Source organism: Myotis lucifugus, unplaced genomic scaffold, assembly GCF_000147115.1.
Source record: "Myotis lucifugus unplaced genomic scaffold, Myoluc2.0 scaffold_313, whole genome shotgun sequence".
Taxonomy (NCBI): Eukaryota; Metazoa; Chordata; class Mammalia; order Chiroptera; family Vespertilionidae; genus Myotis; species Myotis lucifugus.
Genome location: NW_005871361.1, coordinates 540,455 through 561,703, shown reverse-complemented (window position 1 = coordinate 561,703; position 21,249 = coordinate 540,455). Strand labels below are relative to the sequence as shown.

The following is a 21,249-nucleotide window of genomic DNA, read 5'->3' as shown; positions in this document are numbered from 1 at the left end:
TATGGTTTTACAGTCCTGCGCCACCATGCAAAGCAAGGATTGCCTGTAATTCTTAATCTTCACTATGATATCTTCATAAAAGTGTTTTTAAAATTCCAACACTGGATTTCTCACTTCTAATCTTATTGCACTAGGGTCCAGGACTATAGTTTAATAAACAGTTCTCTGGTATTTGCTGAGATTTCCTATATGATCCTGCTTGATTAGAATGAACATCCTACCATCATTAAGTACAGGGTTTTTACACACACACACACACACACACACACACACACACACACACACACAGATCAAACATACTAACAGTGTGTTCAAAGCTATCCTTAATTGTTTTTGCCTGTCTAATAAATCAATTTCTGAAAGAATAGTATTAAAATACTCCACCATGACTCTGGATTTGTCAGTTTGTTACAGATCAAATTCTTACTTGGTTTAGCACATGCTTGTTGAATGAAAATAAATTCAGAGCAACACTGTTTTCCTTTGATTCTTCTTTTGGCACTTCATATCACTTAACTGACAACTACATGCAGGACAAATATTTGAATCCTGGTTGACTTAAGAAATCTCTTCCAGAGCAGCAAACTGTAAGATTAATAACACAATAACTTACTACAAAAGGTGTAGGAACATATCTTGAAAAAAGGTACACAGGAACATCTTTAGCCAATAAGACTGCAGCAGTGAGTTTAGCAAGCCTAAAAAAAGAGAGAAAAAAAGATTTCACTTAGTTTTACCATACTTTCTAGAAACCTAACTACCATAATAAATGTTTCCTAGTACAATTATTCTGAATATATGGTATTCTAATATAACCAATTTCTATAATCACTGGCTATTTAAGCTTCATGCTCTAACTTAAAAAGGTTAAATAAATGAGATGTTTTTTAAAGGAGCTTAACAATAAAGAGAATTGACATTTTAATTTCTTTCTTTTTTCTCATTTATCTTTTGATGGCTCTTTTACTAAGAAATAAACCCCAAAAACGTAAAAATAACAGAGAAAAGTGAAATAAAAGACTTTAATAAACACAATATGCATAATTACCCCCTGGAAAAATAAGATATCATGATTATCTATGTGTAAAAATACGCTAAAACTATTCAAATGGGACTACAATGAGAAAATATAAGCTACATCATTATTCCTACCCAGTACCTTGGTCAAAATAGAAAATCATAAAATAAGCATGAGGCCGTTCTAAATACTAACTCTGAATATTTTTAAATGTTGCTTCTTTCTGTAAAAGCTAAAGCTTATCTTTGAAATGCCTCTATTTCAGCTCTAAAATAAATATTAGCATATGATCACATTTCTTATTGACAGTTTCCTCATTCAGATAGCCTGCTACTGGTGGGAAAAATTAAGGTGTTTTCCCCCCAATCCATATTAATCTCTGAAACAATGAACACTGTACCTCTGGCTGCTGCAGCTGCTAGTTACTTGCCCCCGGGTATCATACCCGACGACAACGCCTCTCTGCTTGAAGTCTGAGAAACATCTCTCCAGGTATTTGTACATCCCCTGAAGCAGATAAACACAAAACATTAGCTCCTGACTAATGCCTGCATTTTTCTACGATTTAAAATCTATTATTTTTATGTGCAGTGTGCAGTTTATGGGCTCCTGGGAATCTGGCTTCTGCCTTTATGCCCCAATGTGGAAATAATACTGTTCAATCCTCAAAGGTGAGATGTCAAACATTTATTTCCCGGAGTTCCAGAAACATTTAATACCACAAAAATCATCTTAATTTACTTAATTGTAAATATTAAACCCAATACGTTACATAAAACACGAAGAGGGAAAAATATGGGACATGCTAAAAATATTGTTAGAAGGGCCAAAAGAAATTGTTTCTTGCCTTAAGGCTTGGAGAAAACAATTTTGATCATTTTAGGCCTTTCTAAATCACAAGACGAAAGCTAATCAAAAGATTTCACTTATTTATGACACATTTTTAATCAATAACATAAACCTTCATTAGAACATTTCTTAAAATGGCTTATCCCATTTGTAATTCCTTAGTCTTAAAAATCCCACAGAAAAGAAAATCCTATAAACTAGGACTATTAACAGTCAAGGGTGACAAAAAAATGAAGTATTTAATATTGAAAACATCATGAAAATAGCTAAAACCATTTAACTATCTTATGAATGATTTGCTAACATTAACACTTTCATTTCTAAAAATAAATCTATATAATAAAAGGGTAATATGCAAATTGTCCCCTTGACCAAGAGTTCGACTGGAGTTTGACCAGGGGGCGGGGCTGGCCTGCCTACCGCCCTGGGGCCCCTCCCCCCAGCCGGCCCTGTCCCCGATTGGCCCTGATTGGGGTGAGCCGACCGGACCCCACCCATGCATGAATTTGTGCACCAGGCCTCTAGTATTTCATATTGTTACAAGTTCTTTAAGACTACTTTCACAAATAGTGCCACACTCAATCCTTACAACCCTGAAAAGAGAAATGCAGATACCATTTCTATTTTTGTCTATCTTTTAACATCTCTTCAAAAAAGAAGCAGAATAAGATTGATGCTCCATTTAATGACTTGCCCAAGGCCATTCATTCAACTAAAATTAAGTTATACACATTAATTCAAGACCTACCACATGGAAGGCACTGTTGTAACTATGTGGCAGCACGAAATGAGGCCCCAGTGACTTCTGGACTCTTCTTCCAGGGCTCTTTCAAGAATAATTATTCTGCCCATGATAGCTCACTGGTTGAGCATCGACCTATGAACCAGGAGGTCACGGTTCAATTCCTGGTTAGGGCACATGCTCAGGTCATGGGCTCGATCTCCAGTAGGGGGCATGCAGGAGGCAGCCAATTGATGATTCTCTCTCATCATTGATGTTTCTATCTCTCTCTCCCTCTCCCTTCTTTCTTTGAAATAAATAAAAATATATATATTAAAAAAAAGAATAATTATTCTTGCCCTGGACAGTGTGGCTCAGCTGATTGGGCATCGTCCCATGCACTGAAAGGCTGCTGATTTGATTCTGGGTCAGGGCACGTGCCTGAGTTGCAGGCTCGATCCCTGGTAGGGGGCGTGCAGGAGCAGCCAATCCATGCTTTGCTCTCACATCAATGTTTCTCTCTCTCTCCATCTCTTTTCCTCTCTCTCTTTAAAAATCAATTTAAAAATCTTAAAAAAAGAATAATTATTCTTCCCAACTTACTTTCTGTGTGTGTGTGTGTGTGTGTGCACATGCACACCCAAATTGGCTAGTTTTACCCACTTATTTATTTCTAATGATCTATCCTAAAACCTCACAGAACCTCATATTATTCTATTATTCTCTGGTATAAAAATCCATTTTATCTTATCCCCCTCTACCTAGATTCTGAAAAGGGCTAAGGCTGAAGAATCAGATTCCATCTGACTTTTCTACTTCACACTCAACTCCTGTAAAAATTTGCACTTCTATAGAAATTGTTTTTCAAACAGCTCCTCCACCCCATTTTGTTAAGTCAAGGGATCTTCATTTACAATGAAAGCTTACGAGGAAACCCAATATATAAAAAAGATTGAACTGAAGCATCTGTAGATGAGGAGATGGGGGTGGGGAGGTGGTATGTATGTTGTCATCCCTTCATCCCCACCCCCTGCATTAGCCCTTGGCTTTAGAGCATTCCCTCGGAACAAGGCTAAAGATGATTTTCTGTTTGCCAGGGTCAATTAGAATTATGACTACTGAACATTTCTCTAATCCAGATCTATTTTTAGTATATGCCAAATCATTTTGGCCTTCAAGCAAGTATAGTTCCTTGAAGCAATGATAATGATTCACTGGAAAGAAAAGTAATTAGCTTCTTGTTTCCAAAATAAGTTGCATAAAATGGGGAGAAATAAAATGGTATCATGTCATACACTGTCTTAAAGACCTCTCAAATGGATATGAAGAACCAAGGGAAATATTTTCAACTAAATTTTCCAAATACTGATTAACCTGTATCAATGGCCATATGCCAAAATGGGTAATCTAAATAGGAAATGTCAATATTCATTTGTTAGAAGAGCCAAAAGAAATTGTTTCTTGCCTTATGGCTCTAGAGAAAAGAATTTTGACCATTTTAAGCCTTGCTAAATCACAAGACAAAAGCTAACCAAAAGATTTCACCTATTTAAGACAAATGCAAAGTAACACTGTCAAGAAGGTGACAAGGACAACCAAAATAACTCCTACTGAGAAATTAGTCTTTGACCTTGAAGATACAGAAATGCCTTCTAAGATAAATCAAAGATCAGAATTTACTCTTTTTTTATTTACCTACAAGAGAGTATCTTCCTGGATATGAAGGTTTTGTTTTTTGTTTTGTTTTTTGTTTTTAGAAAGGCACTATCTAATTTATACGGTAAAAAACATCGAGTGATAAAAAGTGTACAGACTTACCTGTGTTGATTGTATTACTGTAAGGTCATTAATATAACAAAATCCTGCCCCCATAGCAGAACGAAGTCCTGCAGTTCCGAAAGTCATTCGGCAACAAAGACGATCCCGCAGTTCCTTATTCATTCCATTTCGTAACAGATTTTCAATTTGCTCTTTTGTTTTGGGATTCTATAAAAAGAAGTATTAAAACTTAATCAGGATCACAAGCAGAGTCCTAATAGGAAGCCTTTCTAAGGAGCCAATAAATACTATGTATAGTCCAACCAGCATGGCTCTGTGGTTGAGAGTCGACCTATGAACCAGGAGGTCACGGTTATTGAGTTGTATAAGTTTCTTATATATTTTGCTATCAATCCCTTATCAAATATATAATTTGCAAATATATTCTCCCAGTCAGTAGGTTGCCTTTTTGTTTTGTTGAAGGTTTCCTTCACTGTGAAGAAACTTTTTAGTTTGACGTAGTCCCATTTGTTTATTTTTAAATTTTGTTTCCCTTACATGAGGGGACGTGTCCACAAAGATATTACTCTGACTGACGTCAGATAGTTCACTTGCAATGTTTTCTTGAGTTTTATGGTTTCAGGCCTTACCTTAAAGCAATTCCACTTCCGAGTATTTATCCAAAGAAAATGAGAAGACATTATTAAAAAAATATATATACTCCCCTATGTGCATTGCAGCAAAATCTACAATAGCCAAGATATGGAAGCAACTTATGTGTCTGTTGATAGATACATGGATAAAGAAGATGTAGTACATATACACAATGGAATATTACACAGCAATAAAAAAGAATGAAATCTTGCCATTTGTGACAACGTGGAGGGATCTAGAGGGTATCGTGCTAAGTGAAATAAGCTGGCAGAGAAAGAAGTGGAATTGCACAAGCTGGCTCTGATCATCCTAGGGCAGTTCTCCAGAGAAAGATGCACATGTGTGAACTCATAGCAGTAGTACCTATAGTAGCTGGAAATGGACACCCAACTAGTTAAACGGATCTCTGCGGGGATCTTAACAGGATCTTAGCGCACACACACTGAATTTATATATAGTCCTTGTTTGCTAGATTTTATCTTATGTAACAAATGTTTAACTTTATTAGGCACTTTGCATCTGTTGAAATTGTTACATGATTTTTCTTTTTTAACCTGTCAAAGTTGTGGATAACCTTGATTGATTTTTGAATATTATACCAACCTTGCATTCTGGTTTTGGTTTGATAAATTTATTTTTTATTTACTGGTATACAATCTTACATTGGTTGTATTAGTTTCAGGTGTACAATATAGTGATTCAACATTTTTATATCTTATAATGTGATCACTCCACTAATTCTAATACTCATCTGTCACCATGTAAACTTATCACAATCTTATTGACTAAATTCTCCCTCCCTTTTTCACCCTTTTCCCCACCCTCTCCCTTCTGGTAACCATCCCTTTTGTCTCTGTTTCTGAATCTGTGCAGAACACATGAAGGTTATACACACCTTCCCCATGCCAACAGCCAATGACTGTTTGGTGCAGGGTTATAACTCCATTATGCAATTAATACTCTGAAGGGCCAACGAATCAAGTTGAGGTTCAATTTCACCTGAAACTAAATCATTGCGTGGTTCTTTCCTTTCCCCATCCGTATTTCCTCACTCCCTTACAGGTTTCTCTTGAGAGCAGTCCTTTTATAAATCATTTACACAAGAATCCCCCTCTCAGCTTCTAGGGAACTCAACCTAAGATACACATATGTAAATATACACAGCTGATCCTTGAACCATGCAGGGGTTTAGGGTGCCCAACCGTGTGCTATCAAATATCGGCATATAACTTTTGACTCCTCAAAAACTACAGTCCCTTGGTATCTGTGGGAAATTGGTTCCAGGACCTCTACAGATACCAAAATCTATAGACGCTCAAGTCCCTCATATAAAATGGCACAGATCAATGCATATAGTTGGCCCTCTGCATTCATGAATTTCCAACTGCGGATAAAAAACCTGGGATACAAAGGGCTCACTGCATATTTATTGAAAAAAATATGCACATAAGTGGACCTGTGTCGTTCAAACCTGTATTGTTCAAGTGTCAACTGTATATACTTTTAAATTTTAGCACACAAGAAATAGAAAGGAACTTCCTGAATCTGATAATGACTAGCAGTCCTAGCTAAATCTGTAAAGCAAGAAAAAGAGACAAAAAGTGCAAGAACTGCAAAAGAAACAAAACACATATTTACAGATGAAATGGCTGAGCACATAAGCAATTCCAACAGTAAATAATTTTTAGAGTGAACGTTAAAATATAGTAGGGTTGTTGGATACCAGGTCAATATACAAAAGTCAATTGCATTTCTTTGTATCAGCAAACAGAAAAATCATTTTAAACCATCTGTTTCCTATATGGCCTTGTAAACTCCAACAATATCTGACCTTCCCACAGGTAACCACTGTAAACTCTAGACAAAATACAAAAACAAAGAAACCAAACCGAACCCACAAAGACCTGAGGGTACTGGAGCGTGGACAAATGCAAATGATTCTAAAAGGGAGTTGACACTTGGGACAAGGGACCAGTACAGGGTGAGTTTCCCATTTTTATGGCGTTTAACGTGAAGGCAGGCATTAATCTGAACCGTGCACAGTGGCTAAAACACCAGTGAAACTTCTACAGTCCTTGTGGCCTGAAGAACCAGAGCACAGAGTTCAGGGTAACCACAGGGGTATATGTCCAGAAAGGAGAGAGTTGGAGGATGAGAACACGACATTCTGCACATAGACTCTGCCCAACTCTCTGGCTGACTCCTGTGCTATGTATGTGAGTTAGACTTCGGCTAAGGATAAAAGAGTAAATCGAGATTTGAGCAGCCTCTCAAGAAACAGTTTGTAGTTAGTGTTCAACCAAGTTAACTACCTGTTAAAACACACAAAATCAAACACTCAATACTTAAAAGGTGCTTGAATTTTCAGTGCTTTATAAAACAGGTTCTTTTTCCCCCCAACGGCATGAAAATTACAAAAATAAATACACATTGGTGTGAGTTGTACTGTAGTACTATAGTATAATAACTCTTTTACTGTTAAGTTTTTCTTTATAATTATGTTAAAGTTCCTTGGTATTTGGGGAGAAGATGTTTAAGTCATTTATTTTATGTATGAATCTAATTTTACAGAAATCACAAATAAATATTATTTTTTTAAAGTATGACACTTCTACTTAGATGAATATCTTAGTCTGTATTTAATGTTATTTTATTGTTGACTTTCATTCTATTAATATAGCTTCTGAAAATCTTGTACTAGTGTACTGTTTAGAGATAAGTTAATAGTATCCACATTTTCAAAAGTTATATACTAAGTATTTATATATTACTAGTGGCCCAGTGCACGGATTCGTGTACGTTGAAAGGAAATTAATTAGAAGAAAGATTCATGCAATAATTACGCTACTACAAAAATTACATGTCAAAATAGTATATATAAAATAGTATTATAAAATTAAAATACAAAATATTTTAATATCATTATTCACCCTTTTTCTATAATAGAAGTGTCAGAGATGAAAGAAAATTAGTAAAATGTATATGAAAATAATATATAAATTGATTAATAATAACATGATATAAAAACAACAGACATGATATAAAAATAACAAAAACATGATGTAAAAACATTGATAAAAACAATGATTGAAAAATTGATTAATAAACAAAAACATGATATAACAACAAAGTGCCAATAGTTGGTTTTCAGATACATACATTGCGTGTGATTGGCGCCAGCGAGAGCTTTATATGTATCGCGCGTGTGTTGAGTCAACATTTATTTTTAAATTGCCAGTGCACGTCACATGCACTGGCTGGTCGTTCGGTAGAATGGTCAGACAGACGGATGGTCGGTCACTTAGCCTTTTATATATATACTAGAGGCCTGTTGCATGAAAAGATTCGCACAATAGGCCTTCCCTTCCCCTGGCTGCCGGCACCAGTTTTCCTCCGGCACCCGGGACCCAGGCCTTCGCTCTGGCCGGAGCTGCCTTCAAGCCTTCGCTGCCTCGGCCGGAGCCGCCTTCAGTCTTCGCTCTGCTGCTTCATGCCTACATATGCAAATTAACCGCCATCTTTGTTGGTGGTTAATTTGCATATCTCGCTGATTAGCCTATGGGAGGCGTAGCAAAGGTACGGTCAATTACCATGTTTGCCTATTATTATATAGGATTGATAAGATATATAATACTTTACTTTTGTTGAGTGTTTTCAGGCATTGAAATCATTTTGACTGTGATTTTTTTTTAAAGGAGCTATTTAACTCCCAGGGTTATCTTCATTTGATTAAGTGAAAAACAAAACGATTTTTTAACCAAACAGGAAATTTAGATAATTTTTCTAAAATTTATCTAAAATTCCTAGATATGCCTTGGTTACTTTGGGGAAAGGAGAAAAGGGGGACAATGGGGTCAGGAAGTGAGTATGGGAAATTAAACTGAATCTGTAATTTGCTTATTTCTTTAAAAAGGAGATCTGATTCAAATTTAGCAAAATTTTATGATTTAACAAAATGGGAACTGTTTATCATTCTCTGTATTTTTAAAAAGAAAGAAATCAATTTATTAATAAGTCCCATTACTTCTTCCTTAGTTTTCTTAAAAGGCTCTATAAGTATCCTAATGTAAAACTTTGATATCCATATTTCTAGAAGAGTCTCCAGGCTACCCTCCACAACTCCAATCCATCCTATCCTAATTACATACTGCAGCCAGATTAATCATCCAAGAACCAACAATAGCATCCAATGCCAGTTACACCAAATGTAAAGGTTAGGAAGGGTGGGACCAGATCCTAAAGGGCAGAAAAGTCTAAACCACTTTTGTTGTTGTTAATCCTCACCCAAGGATATTTTTTCCATTAACTTTGAGAGAGAGTGGGAGAGGGAAGTGGAAGGAAGGGAGGGGAGAGGGGAAGGGGGAGGGAGATATGAGACACATCGATTGATTGACTCCCACATGTGCCCAGACCAGGCAATCCAGGAACCTACTTTGACCAGGAATTGAACCCTTGACATTAGGTGCACAGACCAATGCTATAACCATTTAGCAGCACTGGTCAGGGCTCAAACCTATTTTGGATTAAAATATTTTCTTCATTTCTCTGAGCCTGAGTTTGTGTATAGGTTAAAAAATGGGAATAACTACCTCAAACAATCCTTGGGAGTTAAAATTAAAAGAGATTTTTTAACATGGAAGCATTTAGTACTATGTCTGGCATATGATCACTCAAAGAACACTAGTTTTCTATCATCTATTCTTAACCACCTCAGCAGTTCAAAAACATGTGCTATATTTTAGTTTCTTAAAATCTCTTCATTGTTCTTAAATGCCCCGTTCAGTCTCATTTCCCTGATCAGTTTCATTTTCCATATTTTTACTTCTCCCACCTTAAGTTTTCTGCCTCTATATCCATAGTCTATTCCTATCCTACTTATCCATCAAGCTCAAATTCTACTTTTTACATAAGGTCTTCCTGACTGAATTCCTATTGCTCTTAAGAACTAGCAGTCAGACAGTTAGCATAGATACTACATGTATTGAAAGGATATTCAATTAAATAAGCAAGTTATAGAGCATCACATACAATTTAATACCATATCCTCCTATATAATAAAAGGGTAATATGCAAATTGACCAAATGGCGGAACGACTGGTCGCATGATGCACACTGACCACCAGGGGGCAGACGCTCAATGCAGGAGCTGCCCCCTGGTGGTCTGTGTGCTCCCACAGGGGGAGTCAGGCTCAGCCAGAAGCCCTGAGCTGGGCTCATGGCTGGCGAGCGCAGCGGTGGTAGCAGGGCCCTCTCCCACCTCCACGGCAGCACTAAGGACTGTGAGAGGGAGCAGGCCAGGCTGAGAGATCCCCCCACCTCCTGAGCGCATGAATTTCACAGTCAAAATGTTCTGTTTAGCCGAAACCGGTTTGGCTCAGTGGATAGAGCATCGGCCTGCGGACTGAAGGGTCCCGGGTTCGATTCCGGTCAAGGGCATGTACCTGGGTTGCGGGCACATCCCCAGTAGGAGATGTGCAGGAGGCAGCTGATCGATGTTTCTCTCTCATCGATGTTTCTAACTCTCTATCTCTCTCCCTTCCTCTCTGTAAAAAATCAATAAAATATATTTAAAAAAAATGTTCTGTTTATATTTTATTTTTAACTAGAGGCCCGGTACATGAATTCGTGCATGGGTGAGGTCCCTCGGCCTGGCCAGCGATTGGGGCCGATCAGGGCCTGTCTCACCCAGTCCCAATCAAGCCGATCTGGGCGGGTCAGCTGCAGGGAGGGACTGTGGGAAGTTGGCCAGCCATGGGAGGTTGGCTATGGGAGCACACTGACCACCAGGGGGCAGCTCCTGCATTGAGCGTCTGCCCCTGGTGGTCAGTGTGTGTCATAGCAACCGGTTGTTCAGTTGACCAGTTGTAACAGTCACTTAGGCTTTTATATAGAGAGATTATTATTACAAACTATACCAGTACATTTTCTTTGCATAAAAAAGTACTAATAAGATAGATGAAGCTACAAACATCTTTGACTATTATCCTCATTCCCATATGCCTGCTTTGGGGGAGTCAGTACTGTTTGTGATGAATCCTTTCAGAACTTTTCTTGCATCTACATGCTTAGGGAAATGTAGTTTTGCTTTATCTCTTTTTTAAAAAATATATTTTATTGATTTTTTTTACAGATAGGGAGGGACTGTGATAGAGAGTTAGAAACATGTATCAGCTGCCTCCTGCACACCCCCTACTGCGGATGTGCTCACAACCAAGGTACATGCCCTTGACTGGAATCGAGCCCGGGACCCTTCAGTCTGCAGGCCAACACTCTATCCACTGAGCCAAACCAGTTAGGGCATGCTTTATCTCTTTTTATTATATATACTAGAGGCCCGGTGCACAAAATTCGTGCACTTGTGTGTGTGTGTGGGGGGTCCCTCAGCCCAGTCTGCGCCCTCTCACAGTCTGGGAGCCCTCAAGGGATGTCCTAAGCTGGCAGTAGGACATCCTTAGCGCTGCCATGGAGGTGGGAGAGGGTCCCACCACCGCTGCTGCGTTCGCCAGCTGTGAGCCCAGCTCAGGGCTTCTGGCTGAGCCTGACTCCCCCTGTGGGAGTGCACCAACCACCAGGGGGCAGTTCCTGCGTTGAGCATCTGTCCCCTGGTGGTCAGTGTGCATCGTGCGACCGGTTGTTACGCCATTTGGTCAATTTGCATATTACCCTTTTATTATATAGAAGGATATGGTATTAAATTGTATGTGATGCTCTATAACTTGCTTATTTAATTGAATATCCTTTCAATACATGTAGTATCTATGCTAATCTTTTCAACTACTGCTGAGCATTCCAGTTTATTTATCCTTTGCCCCATTGGTGGGCATTTATGTTTTCTCTAATTTTTATTTGCATAAATAATAAAATATTTCAGAGGGAAAATTACATGAGAACATTCTGACGCAGAAACCACAAAATAAAACTACTACTTATACTGAGTTTATTGAAGAGATTTTCTAATATGATTTTGGTTAGCTGAAAACGAAAATGCCTTTGAATGTAGGAAGTACAGTATTTTTCATTTACACTATAATTTTCATACTCTCTTGGGCATTGAATATGACAATATTCATGGTTTTTTTTGGTAAGAGACAGTGCTCACTAAATTATTTGTTGTGGAAGATCTCAAGCAGGATTGGATACACTACTGCCTGTCTATTCTTTCCACCAGCATTAATCATTTTCTCCATTAACTCCCAACACCAGAGGGCAGCAGCCTCAGTACTAATTAACAATAATGCAGAGAGCAATTTCGTGAAAATACACTCCTTTAGTAAAATCTGCACTAAGTTACTATTCAACCTTTTATTTGGGGGCGGGGCGGGGGGGGGAATATTTCTTAAAAACAAATAGAACAGACATATAAAGTAGGTAAAAAACAATTCAAATAAGCAAATAATGTTTGTTTTCTTTACATAACTTGACCTCGGTTAGTCACTGACATCCACAGATTTTTCTGGAAAGCTGGTATGGGTTTTCTCTGTTTCTGTATATATAGGCATGTTTTCTGCCAGTCTGTTCCTAAGTAGAATGGCCAATTAGGAACTCTGTGTTTGTGAGCTGGGCTTATTGTTCTGCAGACTTTGTTAGCACTAATTACATTATGTAAACTTTCAGAAGAATAATGAAAACTGATGGCATAATGAAATTTAGGAGGGGTACAGAATAGTGGGAGTGAGCTCCCATTTTTTTCATAGCATGTATTTGACAGATGATATCTAAAATAAATCAAGGGATGGTGGTACTAGCACATTATTTAGTCTTTTGATGGTAACCATGAGAATAACTAAAAACAAAGCTGAAAATGGCTTTTAAAGGGCAAATTGCAGATGGGAAGAGGCAGTTAAAAACAGTACTTCCCATTATAATCCCTCTTATACTATTTTTAATCATAAGCATGTATTTCTTTGAAATAAATACAAATAAATTAAAAAGAAAATGGTAGAAACTGAGGAAAATGTAAAAAAAATTGGAAATAAAATAGAAAAATAAATTTATTTTTAAAAAGAGAAATAAATCCAAACTCTTGTTCGTATGTACTAAATTTCTTGGACAGAAGGAGAATGTTGTTGCCAAGGAGACCAAAGCAACTGTTGAGGAGCAAATATAGCTCTTTAAAAAAAAATTTCATGATAATGTATTCTGCTTAATATTACATCCCATTCCAGCTTTTAAAAAGGACAAAATGGTTTTAATGCGGTCCCTGAAACATGGTGATGATGTCACTAACATTTGCTAAGTATTCAGATTATAAGGTCTAGTACAGGATAAGGAAATTAGAGTAAAGGTCAAATGACCTGGGTTCTAGTCCCAACTCTACTACTTAAAAGCCATATGTCCTTGAGCAAGCCATTTTCCTTTTCTGAAACGAAGTTTCTTTACGTGTAAAAAATGGGATAACCACTCCCTAGCCGCTAGCCCACCACTCAAGGTTGCTGTGAATATAAAAAAAAATATTAGGTTATTTTACAAAGTTTGAAACACTATACAAATAAATTCAAGTGATAAGTACTAATATTTCCCAAGATTGATAAAGCCATATGTATTCTGTACTTTTCATTGATTAAATGCCAAATTAAGTAAATTATTATAAAAATGTGAACAAAACAATATAATATAAACTGTTATTGTAAAAATTGGATTGAACTAAGTGGCAGATCCAAGCTCTGGTCCAGGCTCTACCACAACTGGCTAATTTCCACAATTTCCTTGGGTCCCTACACAGTGAAATTGGACTAGACCACCTTGAAGTAGAGGTGCTCCATGGCATACTTTCCATCACAAGATGACTTAAAAGGGAATTCATTCACCATTTTTTAAAATCTGGGCTACATTTTGCTTGGAAAAAAAAAAATCACTGCTAGATGTCCAAAAGTCACTGGCATCGATTACCGTCTTTTTATTTCTATTTTCAGGCATTTCATAACCTTATCTAAGCTAATCTATCTTTACCTTTTCATTCTACTCTTTCTCAACATAGACCTACGGTGAGATCAGAGTGTTCTACTCACTATTTTTCAAAATGCCATGGCACAAAACACCAAGGGTCAGATCCTGGACTCCGATAGATTTACCAATAGAATGCCCCCACTGAAACGATACGGGATACCTGACTGCCGGATAAGCCCCCTGTGTCGCACTATTTTCTTTTTAACACTCACATACACTTTTGTTTATTCAAGGCCACTAAAGACAATTCACAGTTGACTCTAGAACATATGGGTCTTAGGGACACTAGCCCCTTTAAACTCCCTGCAATCAAAAACCCACTTTTGACTCCCCCAAAACTTAATTACTAATAGCCTACTGTTGACCAGAAGCCTTACTGATAACAGTCACATATTTTGTATGTTACATGTATTACATACTGTATTCTATAACAAAGTAAGCTAGAGAAAAGAAAATGTTAAGAAAAGCATAAGGAAGAGAAAATACATTTACAGTATTATATTTATCTTTTCAAAATCTGCATATAAGTGAACCTGCGGCGTGAAACCTGTGTTGTAAAGGCTTTCTATGACCTGGTCTCTACATGCCTCCTCAACAGTTTCTGTTTGTATCCTAAGCTACAGCAGAAACAAATGTTCTAAGTACACACACATAAGGATAACATTCATCTGTAATTTAGTTTTCCCTGCTGAAGACACACATTAAAGTTTCCATCTCTGCTTGGAATAGTCTTCCTCTCCATGTTAAAAAGTCTAAATTTTAATTAATTCGGAAAGTTAGCAGAAACAACACATTTTTCATGAAGACTTTTCAAAGTACACTAGCAATTGTGGTGACTTAGGCAAGTAGCAAATTGCCCTCTGATCAGTTTATAAATTATATGCTTCACTTAGAGCAGGGGTTCTCAACCTTGGCTGCACATTAGAATCATCTGGGAATCTTTTTAAAATCCTGATTCCTGGGCCTCGCTCGTCCTCCGGAAATTCTGTTTTTTTGTTACTAATGTTGTGGCCCCACCCCATAACAAAGAAACAGAATTTCCAGAGGATGAGGCCCAGAAATCAGGATTTTAAAAAGATTCCCAAGTGATTCTAATGTGCAGCCAAGGTTGAGAACCACGGACTTAGAGTCATTAGAATCAGTGGCATTTGGTAGGTTCCTTCTTTCAATAACTAGGTAATAATCAGGTATTAAACTCAGTTTCTCTATGCTAAAAGACTACATATGCTGTCAACATGTAATGTGATAAATTCTGTAAGTCTGGCCTATTCTTTTGTATTTTAGCACTCCACATTCAGTGCCCAGGGATACAGCCTAGCTTACCTACACTCTCAATTTACAATATACACCTTTATTTACCAATTAAAAGTATTTCCTTTCATTAAGAGGACTAATTAATCTTTATTATTTGTATTAAGTAATTATCAGAATTATTTAAATCTGTTCCTCTGTTAAGGGCACCTGTTACTTACTCCCTGTATTATATTTGTGAGCTTTTGTTTTATCTTCTCTTCTACATTCTTTAAAGATATGATCCATATCTATTCCATCTTTGTATTTCCCACAGGCTTTCAAACAGTGCCTTGTATACAGACGGCACTTTAAATATAAGTTAAGGTTTTCTCTTCCACTTTCAGTGAAGGCTGGCTCTCCGCATTCTGCTGTAGCTTAGGATACTTTCTTCTAAAAGCCTTTCCTGACCATCCCAGTCCACAGGTCACTCGTACTTTTGAAATCCCCAAAGAGCTGTCTATAAACCATGTAATTGCCACTAAAATGACTCAGTATTATCTTTTTATGTTTCTATGTATTTTATAATCTTTTTATATTTCAGTACATTCCAACACTATCTAGGCACAGCATAGAAAATCAATCTTTAAAAAAATGAATCAAGAGATTCATTAAGGGCCTAGCCGGTTTGGCTCAGTGGACAGAACGTTGGCCTGTGGACCAAAGGGTCCCAGGTTTGATTCCGGTCAAGGGCACATGCCCGGGTTGCAGGTTTGATCCCCAGAGGAGGCATGCAGGAGGCAGCCGATCAATGATTCTCTCTTATCATTGCTGTTTCTATCTCTCTCTCCCTCTCCCTTCTCTCTGAAATCAATAAAAATATATTTTAAAAAAAGAGAGAGAGATTCATTAAGAAGAGTATACGCAAAACTGGCACCTAAAGAGAACAAAAGATCTCATCTATGGCAATGAAAAACCAACTCCTATTGTTGAAGGGCCAAGGGCTTTGACACACATAATAGTTACTAGTAAATTAAATTGTGTTAGAATTCTACAAGAGTCTCTGAATTTCATAAATCTTCCTTTCACTTTAGGGAGACATACGTGCAACCACATGCATTTACTGACAATACCAATGAAAGCAAATGACTTTAAACAAAAACAAATAACTATATTAAACAGATAGGGATAACATTCTTTTGTAATTTAGTTAATTTTCTCTGCTGAAGACATTTATATAGTTTGCAATATATATCATTTTACTGTATGCTAAGCCTTAGTGCTTTTATTTCTATTAGGTTCCCTCCTCCCTAATGGACTAAAAGCAGAAAAGCAACCTTTGAATCTTCACTTCTTTTGTATCCTTCCACGGTGAGGAACTATATTATAGCAGGCATTTTATAAATACTGCTAAAGGCACATCTTTATGTTAATTAATGGGATATCACAGATCTGGTACACCTGAATATATATGTATCTATAATCTCCAAATCCTACAATAAGAGAGGTGGTTCTCTAATTTCAATCAAAACACTCTAGAGCAGTGATTCTCAACCTTTTCATCCCATGGCAAACAAACTAATTACTGAAATTCTGCAGCACACCAAAAAATATACGATCTGACAAAAAAAAAAAGGTATAATTTTGATTCAGTCACACTGGACAGCTATTGTTATGTTGGCTGTTGTCATTTTTTAATTTGACAATCTAAGGGAAAAGAGGTCAGTGCCCCTGACTAGTCAGGTATTGCATGTTTTAAAAATTCTTGCGGCACACCGGTTAAAAGTTGCTGCTCTTGACACTTGCTACTCAAAGTGTGGTTCAAAGACCAGCAGCCCTGGTGTCACCTGGGAGCTCATTCTGAGGCTGAATCCTCAAGCCCTACTCGAGGCTTCCTAAATCAGAATCTGGTGATCTGTAAGCACTTCAAGGCTTGAGAAGCACTGCTTTAGACTCCAGGGGAAGAATGAGAATGTCCAAGATGCATATGATCAAGTAATGCTAACTACCACGTGACTGCTTATTTGTTAGGCTTCCTTATCTGTTAGCTGAGGCTTTTTGAGGGCAAGAACCCTTTCCTTTCTTCCTCACCAATAGTATCCCCTGGGCTGGCAAGCCCTGAAACATTATCCAGTGCTCAATAAAATCTCTTGTGTTGTTGGTTTTTTAAAATCCTCACCTGAGGATATATTTTCATTGATTTTACAGTGGGGAGGGAGGGAAGAAGGGATGAAGGGAAAGAGGAGAGAGAGAGAGAGAGAGAGAGAGAGAGAGAGAGAGAGAGAGAGAGATGCTAGAGATGGGGAATCCGACCAACAACCTAGGTATGTGCCCTGACTGGGAATGAACCTTCAGGAGGATGCTCCAACCAATGGAGCCACCTGGCCAGGGCTCAATAAATATTTTTTTTGCTGAATGCATGAATGACTGAACAACTGAAAATAAAACTTTTTCATAAAGCTAATCTTTTAGGAAATTATTTGTACAACGTGATTTCACATACTACCAGACTAATTATTTAATTCAGTATTATTAATTCCACTTTGAATGTTGCTTCTCGATGTCAACAGATGCATTGAATGTGTTCGTCAAAGCAAACGCTTGGATCATCTTCCTTTGTTGGAGCCACCAGGGACCTTTTTTACAAGTGAGACAGCTACGTTTTAATTCTGCTCTCACAGATCCATCCCACAAGAATGCATAAGATGAAGTCACTGCAAAACTTGGCGGGGGTGGGGGGAATAGAGGAGGAATGGGTAACACAAAAACAATTCTGTATCAAAGCATCATATAAAACCTGGAAAACATGATTTTTTTTTTTAAACAGGATACTTCCAGGAAATAATTCCCGGCAAAGGAAAGAAGGAGGTAAGAGAACTCTTACCTTTCTCAAGAGCAAAAGGTGATACTAAATACCAGAGAGTGATAAAAGATCAGCGACTACCTAGCGACGGAAGGGGGAAACACAGCAGACCAGAACTAAGGCGGATAGCGGTTAGAAACGTCCAAGAAGGGTGACAAAAACCACTTTCAGGTTTAGAGAAGGAAATCAAGGGAAAGGAAAGCTCTAGGACGGATACAACTGACGACGATGATGATTCATTATTATTAACAGTAATTATTATTATTGAGAGAGAAACGACATGCACTTGAAGGGGGTGGAAGGAAGAAAGGGAGGTTGCGATTGCGCTCACTGTAAAAGGAAGCGACGACAGGCGCCCCTGCCCAGCTCGGACGGTCCCGGGGAGCCGGCCCAGGCATAGGTGGGTGGCAACGCCCGGCTCCGCGGCTCCCTCCCGGTGGCCTGAGCCATCGCCTCTGCAGCTGCCGAGCACCAGGTGGGGACAAGCAGCAGCAGACGGCGTGCGGGAGGGCGTGCGGGAAGCAGGGGAGGATGCCGGCTGCCCAGGTACCCACCTTATCCCAGCGGAGCCACTGCCCGACGGCCGTGTCTAGCTGAGGGTCCCCGGTGCGGTAGGGGGCGTGGAGCAGGTTGGAGTTCAGGTCCCCCCCTGCGTTCTCAGCCATGGCTGGCAAGCTGGGGTGCGCGGATCAGGGGGGCCGATGAAGACGCCTCGTTGGGGGAGCCGGAGGTGGGCTCACCAGGGTCCCAACGCCCCCTCCTCACTGAAGGGCATCGGAGACCAGGCTGCTGCCCGCAAGCTTTTGAGACGGCAGGAGAGAGGAGGCTGCGGCCCGCCCCGCGCTTTCACCCACACCAGCTTCCCCGTCTTCCCTCTGGGCGAACCCACAGAGGGCGGTCGCGCCGGGAGAGAACAACAACAATCCCCCGATGCCCTGGGTTTTTGGCCACCCGCCGCAGCCGCCGCCGCCGCCCCTGGCTACCTTAGGCCCCGCCCCCGCCGCTGGCCCCGCCCCCGATGATTTAAGCCCGGCCCGGGAGGGGCGAGGGACGTGAAGCTGGGCGCTCCCGCCGTCTCCGCTGGAGCGCGTTAGGATCCGCCAGCGGGGGTGGAAAGATGAAGCACGGCTCTTTTTATTTTTTAAATGACCTTTTGCCACGGGCGTTGTCTTTGTTTCAGCCCCCACACACTCCCACGCGTCTCCTTTTCTCCATCGGCTACCACGAGCCAGCCACCAAGTCCCGGTGCGGCGTGCGCGCAGGCCGCCCTCCAGTCCGGCTTCGGGGCGCGCGCCTGGCGGCAGGGGGCGCGGGGCCGCCCCCGCACGGCCTGACGGGGCTTGTAGTTCTCTTCCTTCCGCGAGGTCTGCGGGGACCGTCGCTGGGACTACGACTCCCAGCAGATCCGCACCCTCCCTGTCCTCAAAGGAAAAGTCTATCTCGAGGCTGTGTCCTTAGGGACAGTCCCTGCGCCTGCTACCCTACGGCGAGTGCCCTGGGCTTAAATGAATTAAATAGGGACTGTTTGAGTGAGGGGGCAGCTGTCTCCGCCGAGCCCTTCACGGTGTCTGAGTTGCGTTCTTTCGCTTCAACCCCCCGGTGAGGTAGGTGGGCGTGATCGTCCCCATTTTAGGCACAAAGAGGAAACTGCCTTTCTGGGAGTGAACCGACTTTCTCCGAAGCGATATGCGTGATGGAATGGGCTGCTAACCTGCTTGCAGATGTCCGCACGGGCGGTTCTTTTCGCTCTGCTGCTGCAGAGGGCTAGGGGCAGGGAGAACGAGATGACCGAACATAGACCAGGAAGCTGTGAGGGAGGGGAGCGGGGTCAGCCTTTAGCCACAGCTACAATGCAGGAGCGCCAGAACGAATTAAACTCGTAAGTCAAGGCCCCACTGTATAGAGGAAGAAGAAAGATTACTGAGGTCATTTTAAATTGCTTATTTTGGCCTCTTCTATGGAATGTTCATCTTTCCCGTCACGCCGCTTGAGGTCTGGGAGATGCTGAGAAGGGCTTACCTGCCACTCATTGGCTCCCGAGCTTCTTGTTTCTGCCTTTGTACAACGGCACTATAATTTTGACCAAATACCTTTCAGCTCTTTCCCTATTCAGCTTTTTCGTTAACGAGGGTGTAATAATATTTACACCGTGGCTACAGTAACTTAATAAGCGGCTTTAGAGCGCTTTGAGGTTCCTAAGATAAAAGATGTAAAACATCCAAAGTAGTACTTTCTCTCCTTTAAAGTGCCATTGCCATAATAAAATGCAAACGACCAAGGTACAAAAGAATCGCAGTGCCAGTTCCTGAAACATAAGATGCTATCATTTGGAGTTACAGTTTTTGCTAAGCAGTTGGGTGTTTCCTTTAATGGAGTCAGCAGGTTCTTTGAATCACATAAGGCCTGGGAAACAACCAGGTGTCCTGGATGAAGATTCATCACTCACCATCGTCACTATTATTGTCCATGACAAGCATTCATTGGACATTTACTCTGTATGCTAAGCATTATGCTAGGAGCTGAGGCAATAAGGAAGTATACAACATAATTATTCATTAAAAAATATCTGTCTAGGGGGTCAAGATCTATGCAAGAAAAGATAGCCTGTGATAAACAGCAACTTACTGCAGACAGCTGTTAAAGAATTTGGAGCCTGAGGAGCTCAATAACAGCAACAAGCAGCAGGTGAGACCAGCACTAGGCTTTGAGGAACAAAATAAGTAGAGAAAATGGTAGAGGATATTTTAAATCGATAGACCATTGGTTCTCAAATCTCCCTAACAGTTTTGCAGCCTGCCAAGCACCAGGTGGGGACAATATATATTTCTGCCTCTAGCTGGTTTGGCTCAGTGGATGGAGTGTCGGCCTGTGGACTGAAGGGTCCCAGGTTCGATTCTGGTCAAGGGCACATGCCCAGGTTGCAGGCTCAATCCCCACTGGGGGACATGCAGGAGGCAGCCAATCAGTGATTCTCATATCTTAATGTTTCTATCTCTCTCTCCCTCTCCTTCCTCTCTGAAATTAATAAAAAAAATTATTTTTAAATATATTTTTTTTATATATTTTATTGATTTTTTACAGAGAGGAAGGGAGAGAGATAGAGAGCCAGAAACATCGATGAGAGAGAAACATCGATCAGCTGCCTCCTGCACATCTCCTACTGGGGATGTGCCTGCAACCCAGGTACATGCCCTTGACCGGAATCGAACC

General features: G+C 39.9%; 1 protein-coding gene across 2 annotated transcripts in view; it reads right to left on the bottom strand.

Annotated features, from left to right (window-relative positions):
- PGM2L1 (phosphoglucomutase 2 like 1) overlaps window positions 1-18,817 on the bottom strand; it is a 41,681-nt gene extending 22,864 nt beyond the window's left edge. For both annotated transcript variants that reach the window (XR_002832067.1, XM_006100450.3), the window contains exons 1-4: window positions 18,594-18,817; window positions 4,407-4,574; window positions 1,419-1,525; window positions 614-698 (exon numbers count right to left, since the gene is read on the bottom strand). Coding sequence is in view for 1 of the 2 variants with exons in the window: in XM_006100450.3 (XP_006100512.1) it covers window positions 614-698; window positions 1,419-1,525; window positions 4,407-4,574; window positions 18,594-18,704 (471 nt within the window). In the remaining variant the exon portion in view is untranslated. The remainder of the gene's footprint in view (window positions 1-613; window positions 699-1,418; window positions 1,526-4,406; window positions 4,575-18,593) is intronic.
- Between the last annotated feature and the right edge of the window lie 2,432 nt (window positions 18,818-21,249).